Source organism: Propithecus coquereli, unplaced genomic scaffold (assembly GCF_000956105.1).
Source record: "Propithecus coquereli isolate 6110/MARCELLA unplaced genomic scaffold, Pcoq_1.0 Scaffold235, whole genome shotgun sequence".
NCBI lineage: Eukaryota > Metazoa > Chordata > Mammalia > Primates > Indriidae > Propithecus > Propithecus coquereli.
The window spans coordinates 768,792-777,606 of NW_012147897.1; the positions used below are offsets into that span (position 1 = coordinate 768,792).

At 39.3% G+C, this 8,815-nt stretch overlaps 1 protein-coding gene across 1 annotated transcript; it reads right to left on the reverse strand.

Annotated features, from left to right (window-relative positions):
- Positions 1-5,000: 5,000 nt before the first annotated feature.
- Positions 5,001-5,954, reverse strand: LOC105811465 (olfactory receptor 51H1-like). The gene has a single exon (XM_012645660.1). It carries the CDS (start codon positions 5,952-5,954, stop codon positions 5,001-5,003), a length of 954 nt encoding a protein of 317 aa, XP_012501114.1.
- Between the last annotated feature and the right edge of the window lie 2,861 nt (positions 5,955-8,815).

The window sequence follows — 8,815 nt, forward strand, 5'->3', positions numbered from 1 at the left end:
ATTCACACATGGTGAGAATGCCATGTGGACGTGAAGGCAGAGATCAAGGTGGTGCATCTGTATGCCAAGGTTTCCAGCAAACCACCAGAAACTAGGAGAGGCACATGGAACAGATTCTCCCTCACAGTCAACAAAAACACAGAACTGCAGCACAACAAATTTCCATTGTTAAACCCATTCTATTTGTGGCAGTCCTAGCAAACTGATAAAACAAAAGCTCATATCTATCCATTATTCTAAAACTTCATCCACAAATAATTACACCTTTTATGGGCTAGTGGACTTTTAATTTTAAGCAGTTTTAATGAAATCATTTATCTAGACAGGGATCCTACAAAATGTAATTGCCAACTCTCCCTCGTACCATAGGGGTGGCCTTATATTTATGGAAAGATAGATCAATATAACAGGGAGAGAAGGGACAGAGCTGTGACCATTCTGAGCAGGGCCAGTAGCAATTGCACGGAAAGGTGCTGATTGCTTAAAGCACATACAAATGGCAGTTGTGGTGTGTCAAGAAAGCATTAACCACATTTGAAAAACTGAGGCACTCAGTACTGTAAGGAGAAAGTGTTTTCTCCTCATCCAGCCTTAACACTTCTCTTCTCTCTGTGACATGTCCATACATACCACTAAATCTCCTCCATAGCTCCTAACTCAGGTCAGCTTGACGCAGAAGGCCTTTCAAAACATTGGCAGTAGAAAGAAAATCTAGCTACTATTTCTCTTCTCCTTCATACCTTTCTATGTCCATCCATCACCCTCTAATTTCTTCCATCTGGATGTAACCTCCTCTTTACCCTTGCCAAGAAATGCTCAGAGACTTTCCATGAAAGGACAAAGGCTCATGCATGGCCATTTGTTTTTGCCACTTACGATGATCTTCCTGCTGGTGGCTGATCACCTAAGTAATAACTGCTGGTGTCAGAGGAACCCTTCCTCGGCTCCCTGAGGTGCTGCACTCACTCACACTGCCCTGCCTCAGGCTACTGTCCAGTCTGATAAGTGGCGTTTGGTACTGAAGATCTAGCTGAGGTTTGGGGCCTGTGATTCTGGGAGTGATGCTCAGTGAGACAGCTGAGATGAGGAAAGAATTAAAATAATATAGAAAAATACAGAGAGTAACACCTGTATTTGCATAATTCTGGTGGACAAATTTAAACATTTGTGTGTTTGCTCCATGTGTTTTAGTTTTTGTATTTTTTATGGAAGAGATAAAACATTTTTCCTAAATTTTAAGTTCCTGTTAACCCAGTCCCACTATTCATCTCTGCTACCATGATTGTGTGTAAGCGTGTGTGCACTTGCATGTATAATTTTGTAATCTAGCAGCCAACAACATTTTTCTCTATATGACCAGAAAGCAAATATTTCATAATTTTCAGGCACATACCATCTCTATGCTTTTCCTTCTCTCCCTTTTTATTTTTAATACAACCCTTTAAAAATATTTTTTAAAAGCCCACAGTTTTGTACAGAAACAGGCTATGGTCTGAATTTTTTTTTTTTTTTTTTTAAGACAGAGTCTTGCTCTGTTGCCCGGGCTAGAGTGCTGTGGCATCAGCCTAGCTCACAGCAACCTCAAACTCTTGGGCTAAAGAGATCCTTCTGCCTCAGCCTCCCGAGGAGCTGGGACTACAGGCATGCGCCACCATGCCCGGCTAATTTTTTATATATATATTTTTAGCTGTCCAGATCATTCCTTTCTATTTTTTTAGTAGAAACGGGGTCTCGCTCTTGCTCAGGCTGGTCTCGAACTCCTGACCTTGAGCGATCCACTGGCCTCAGCCTCCCAGAGTGCTAGGATTAAAGGCGTGAGCCACCGCGCCTGGCCTTATGGTCTGAATTTGACTCTACACGTAGTTTTCGTGTATATATGAATATACGATGTGCAGATAAAGTTATATGGATCTAAATACATGTAATACTATGAGATTTTAAGTGTGTTAAAAATTATCTAAGTCATTATACAAGTCATAATAGTGAATGTGTCAACATTTGAGTAATAAATTATGTGCACAAGTATTTAGAGATGTGTGAATTTATTTCCATTGCTGCATAGAGTTGTGAATATATATATCTCTGTGTGCATACACATCTATCTGTGTAGGTTTGTATGGAAGTGCACACATATGTGAAAGTGGATACACATCCATGCCCATACATCTATGTATGCATTTTTCAAATGCCCACTGATGTGTGATGCTTATCTATGAAAATATATTATAGATACATAAATGGGATAACATCACATCCTAAAGCCTGTTGCAATGCATTTTGGGACCATATATCATTTTGAATTGCCTGTGTCTCTTTCCACCTCTAAATAGTGATTTCTATTTTCTAAAGTTATACCTCTTTGTTTATAAAATAGTGGAAATCGCATTTTGAACAGTAGACAATGGTTTCCACCTGAGGTGGCTGCCTACAGTCTAAGGATGAATTCAAATGGAAAGAATTAGGAGGTGAGTTTAGAAGCATTTCTATCAGTGCACAAAACCCACTTTTATTTTTTTTTTATTTTCAACATCAATCCCTATATTAGTTTCTTATTGCTATTGTAACAAATCACCACAAACTTGATGGTTTAAAATAATACAAATTTATTATCCTACTGTTTTAGAAGTCAGAAGTCTGAAATGAGTCTCTCTGAGATAAAATTAAGGTTTCAGCAGTGATGTATTTCAGGAGGTCCTGGGGGACAACATTTCCTTACCTTTTCCAGCTTCTAGAGGCTTCCTACATTCTTGGCTAGTGGATCCCTTCAAAGCCAACAATGAAAAGTCAAGTCCATCTTATATCATATCACATCACTCTGATACTGATGCCCGTGCCTCCATCTTTCATGTTTAAATGACTTTGTGATTACATTAGGCTCACAAAAGTAAGCCTTATCTTAAAGTACCTTAATCCACAAAAACACTAGTTACTGTGGTTAGTAGTTGGTACTGTAGCTATTACTAATACTTCAGGTGTTGCTACTGCTGCAGCTACCTTCTTCACCTTTAAAGGGAACAGTGAAGAAGGCAGAAAGGGGATATGGGGAAACACACAAACTCTTTCACCATTGTACTTGTTTCTGAGGCCACCTTTATGTACTTAAGGCACCAAAGATAGCAACTATGAGGAACATTTCTATTTGTCTCTAAGACGTGGAGTATGATTTAGAATACTTCTAAATTTTATCACCCAAATTTCAAGCATCCTCTATGGTTGAAAACACCCAAGATCTAAAAGTCCTCAAAGAGTCTTGTTCATCCCTTAACAATGATGGCTGCATTACACTGCTTCTAGGACCTTTCCCCCAACATTGGAGAAAGTAGCACTAGATCTAGCGTCTTAACAACAACAGGAACAGCTCCAGGGTTGTATTCCCTGCTCCAGACTCAGGGCTGTAATAAAGTTGGCTAACTCTTAACAAGGCTCTCCAGGCATGGTAGAGCTCAAGTCTCCCCACAAAGTCCAGAAGAGTTAAATTATATTTTATGCTTATATTATTTTGAGGTGTCTGAAATGTGTTTTTATTTCTTGTAGATTTAAGAAAAGAATAATAAATTTTATTTTTATGAATCTATCTAAGAAAGTAACTATCGAAATAAATTCCATCAGGCTTCATATACATGTAAGCAGTATTTAAATGGAAATAGTCTTTTCTTGTGCACAAAATCTTATTTTGTTAGTCTTACAAACTTCTAAAATAGTCACCGGTTTGAGTCACAGATAATGACATTCAAGTCTCAAAGAATCTATTCTGTTAGATTTCAACAAACCATAAATACTTTAGGAAAATCATTCCCAGCATGTAAACGGATACTGGTAGCTCAGTGTATACCTGCACCTTTTTTTTTTTTTTTTTTTTTTTATTTCACCATATTATGGGGGTACAGATGTTTAGGTTACATGTGTTGCCCTTGGTTCCCCACTGCTTCCTATACTTAGTTTGCCTTCAAGTAAAATTGATTATAATTCTTTAAGCCACTCCTATGAGTTTCTTCACTACCTTTTTGCCTAACGCATCTATATATCTATCTCCTATGGTATAGATGGTGTTCAACATTCTTTAGGAAATCTGCCTGGCTAAGCCTTGGCCAACAAATCAGTTGCTCTGTGCATGGATAGATTCATTTGGAAATGGTGCATAACACTTTCCCTCATTAGGGTGCCGTGATTATCAAATAAGATAAGAGATCTGGCACTGTGTCTTTCACTTAGTGGATAGTCCACAAACACGAGTTCTCTTACTCTCTTACATTCAATGTTCTTGAACACTTCCTATAGTTGCACAGCACTATTAAATTTCTGATTAAATTTAATTTCATAACAATGGTAAGAGAAATTAAGAGAATATGCAGCATCACATAGCTTTCATATGGAAGAGCTTTCACCCTCAGTCTTTCTTCAACAACAATGCTGGCCCCTTGCTCATTTGTACACATTTGTATTCTTAATTCTGAATTTTTTTTGAATTTCTGATTCTTTTTATTTTTCTGATTGATAATTTATTTTAATAAGATGCATTTAATAAAATGTGCATTAATTTAATGCATTCTCCCCAGGTATTCTCTTATTATTTAATGAGTACAATTTGTTTCTCTCCTACTAGGCTCATGGAGGCCACTCCTAACTCTTGAACTGGAATGTTAAATTAATTTAATGAACTTAAGGGCATTAAAAACCCATGGTCTATTTCTGTTCAAAAGAGTTATTTAAAAATGTAATTAGTAATGTTCCCTACCTTCAGCTGTTATATGCCTTTAATGTGTAGTTACAGGACAGAACATCAAACAATTCTTATGGATGCTGCACTTTCTGAATTAGGCAAAAGACAGTTTGACACAAGGAAAGAAAGTATTCTCTGTGAGCAGGGAAATCTTTTTCTGCCCAATTCAAATCACACATAAAATGTAAAATATAAATACATAAATAAATATATCTTTATTTCTCCTGGTCATAATTGAGCTTTTACAAAACAGATTCTTCCTCTCTCAAACTGGCCAACCCTAACCTTCCGCAGTAATCTTGGTCTGAACAAATATCCGGATGATCTTTCTCCGTATTTCCTTGGTCTTCACAGTATAGACTATGGGGTTCAGCACAGGAGGTACAAGAAGGTAGGCATTTGCCATGAGGGCATGAGTCAGTGGTGACAGGTGCTTTCCAAAGCGATGAATGACAGTCACCCCAATGAGTGGCACGTAGAAGATGAGTACAGCACAAATGTGAGAAACACAGGTGTTGAGCGCCTTCAGCTGGCCCTCCCCTGAGGCTATAGCCATCACTGTTCGGAGTATGAACACATAGGAGAGGAGGATGGAGAGGGAGTCAGAACCCTTGGTGAAGATGACAGCGATGAGGCCATATAGACCATTGACGCGGGTGCTGGCACAGGCAAGGCGCATGACATCTTGGTGGAGGCAGAAGGAGTGGGACAAGATATTAGAGCGGTAGAAGGGGAGCCGCTTGATAAGGAAAGGCACAGGGAAGACGACACAGACTGCCCTTGACAAGATGACCACTCCCGTTTTGCAGACCACACCACTGGTTAGGATGGTGCTGTACCTGAGGGGGCTCCAGATTGCCACAACCCGATCAAAGGCCATCGCCACCAGCACACCAGACTCGATGGCTGAGAAGGTGTGGATGAAGTACATCTGAACAAGACAGGCATCAAAAGCAATGGACTTGTAGTTAAACCAGAATATGCCTAGCATAGAGGGCAAAGTACAAAGGGCAAGCCCCATGTCTGCCAAAGCCAGCATGCACAGAAAGTAGTACATGGGGATGTGCAGGGACGATTCATACTTGATGGTAGAGATGATGATACCATTGCCAAAGAGGGCAATGGCATATATAGCACCTAGCGGGAATGCCATCCGATAGTACTTTTGCTCAAGCCCTGGAATTCCAGTTAAGACAAAGTAAAGATGTTGGAAGTGGGAGTGGTTATCTGCCATGATGTCAGTGTGAAGTCAGCATGGGAAGGGAACTTGTGGGATCCCGATGAGTGGTGTCCTAAAAATACAGTGACAGAGATTAACAATATGTTAGACTCTCACTTCCCAAGGGATGGAGCCATTCTATTTCCACATGGGTGTGCATGTAAGGGGGAGGCAAAGTGTAAGAGAGGACAGAATCCCTGAAATTACTACTCCACAGTGTATTCTGTTGAGAAGCTTTCCACTGGCCAGGGGGAAAATTACTCGCCCAAGTAAAAATAAGTCATATTTAGTTTAAAGCACACACTGTAGTACCAACCCATTAGGTAAAACATCCTCTGCCTCTCCTGTCCTTTCTTCCCTCTTTCTAATCAATATCTTACAAGTTGTTGAGTCAGAGACTGAGGACATAATAACCCAGTTAATATAAATACAGGAGTAATATAAAATATGAATTATTTGATTATCCACAAAGGATGCCATCCCTACCCATCATATATTCCCTATACTCAGGACTCTTATGAAGGTGACAGATCATGTATGGGGGGCAGGAGTGGAAACACCCAGAGCACGTGCCTACGCCTCTGTTTGAGCATGGTGCCTTTTCACTCTCCCTGAGGCTGGATGTAGCCTTAAAGTCATTCTCAACCAAAGAACCACAGACAACCACTTCAATCGTGTAAAATGAAATGTGTTTATCATTTCCACATTAGTGAAATCTTAGTATAAGAGGAAGTAAATTATACCTGGGAAAGCAACAACAGCCATTCTTTTTTAGAATAACCCAAAAGAAAGTAAGAGACCCAGGGCTCACCTAAAGACTTTTTGAGGATCAGGATTATTTGGCAATCTCTTATTGCTAAGGGACAATGATCATGTTATACCCTGACTAAGTCAGTATGGAGGCCTCAGTGGAGATCTGGAAGGTATGCTCATAGTGCCAGAACAGCAAAGGCCCCTTGATGGAGTCACTCAACTTTGGGCATGATTGCCAGTCACAGGTAGAACGCACTCTCTTTGAAAAGCCCTCAAACATAAGACACTTATCAGTTCCTTTCATAAATTGATTGGAATCAAGTTGACTAAGAGGCAATGTAGTGTTAAAAGCACAGACTCCACATCCACACATCCATCTTTAGATCCCACCTCCCCCAGTCTTCAGCATAGCCCCTACATGTGTAATATGCAGACAAAAACAACACCTACTCCACAGGACCAGTGTGTGGATTAAAGTGTAAAGGCCCGAGAGGAAAAATGTGTTCTTCTGATTATGGTTACTTGGAATAAAAAAATTTTGCTATTCACATACTCTCAGTATTGATATTGGATATTTGTTTATTTTTTCTTGTTTTTTGTTTGTTTGGGCTTTTTAGTCAGAGTTCTTTGTAATCATTGAAAGTGAAACTGATAGATTCTCTTCTTTCAAAAAGAATCACATTTAATTATGCATACTTTGTAATTTTTTTTAAACAATTTACCTTCTGCTCTGTAAGTATCAAACATCCCACCCCCAGGTTCTCTCTCTATGTACATATCTGGCTGAGCCTTCTCATGACTATACAAACACCGTATTACAAGTTTTTTTCCAAATCTCCCAAAAAATCCTCTTTGAAGGATTTCTGATCATGTTTCCTCCAGTGTTAGCCAGGGTATCTTATTTATTTCTGTAAAATATCCATTTCCTTTCATTGCACTTATGGAGGACATAAGATTTATCTTATATTGTCTCTTGAGATAGCTGACTGCTAGTTCAAATACATAGCCTGTTAGATTGCCAACATACACTTTCTATCCTTCCAATAAACTGTTGTCTTAGGTTTTTTTGTGTGTCTTAGTGAATTTTGAGGGAAAATTTGCTTATTAAGTTTCACAAATAATTGTAATAAAAGTAGGAATGAGGAAAAAGTTGAGCAAGTGAGAGAAGGGAGAAGAAAATAAGGTGGGAGGAGAGAAGAGAAAAGGAATAAAAAAAAACAAATTCAAAAAATGGCAGAGGTAAAGTTGATCTATTTTACATTTTACTAATAAAAAACCTGAAGCCTGTATAAAGAAAATAACTTTCCCTGAGTCAAATACCTTGTTAGTTGCAACACAGATGAGGAAAGGGGGGGTCTGGTGGGGGGCAGCTCATAGCCTCATTGAGGAAAATCACAACTAGGTGCAGTGGGAGCTTGGGGGCTCTCTTAGGGAATACAAAGTCAAAACTGCGTCTCCTGCCCAAGACCCCTGCTCCCTGACATGGGTCCTCAGAATTCATTATTTATGTGTGTTGCTGAGCATCTAGAAAATAGGCGGACTGCTAGTCTATTCTATGAGACTTGAGTCTTTGACCCCAAGTTCTGCCTTTGAAAGTCTTCTCTAGTCTGGACCCTCTGCTGTCTACATGGCCACACTTAGGGGAAAAACGACTGTTTAAGTGTGTTGTATCTGCCCCTAGGCTCCCACAAGTTATGTGACCTCATTATAGATCCTAGACTGAAGGAGCAGGTGGAAAATAAAATAAATTATACAATCTATCTATTGCAGGAATAGCAGAAACAAAAAACAAACTTTCATTTACTGTAAGTAGTAGGAAAACTCCCAGGTTTCTAGGCATTCTAGGACACTTGGGAATACTACAATCAGACTGGGACTGGTCTTTAAACAATAGTTTTTCCCTTCATCATACTGGGACATGTGATGGGCTGTGAGGACCTGAGGAAACAGGGGTAAAAGCCCTCCTGATGTGGAGATTAACTGTAAACACCCCTCACCAGATGATAAGGGCACAAATGCTTCTCTCAAAAGGACCATTCCCAAACTTCAATCATTCTATGTTCTTTTTTTTTTTCTTTTTGTTTTATTTCAGCATATTATGGGGGTACAGATGTTTAGGTTAC

Bases quoted from the DNA above. Each gene is read 5' to 3' on its own strand.
- LOC105811465 (XM_012645660.1), bottom strand. From the start codon at position 5,954: ATGGCAGATAACCACTCCCACTTCCAACATCTTTACTTTGTCTTAACT.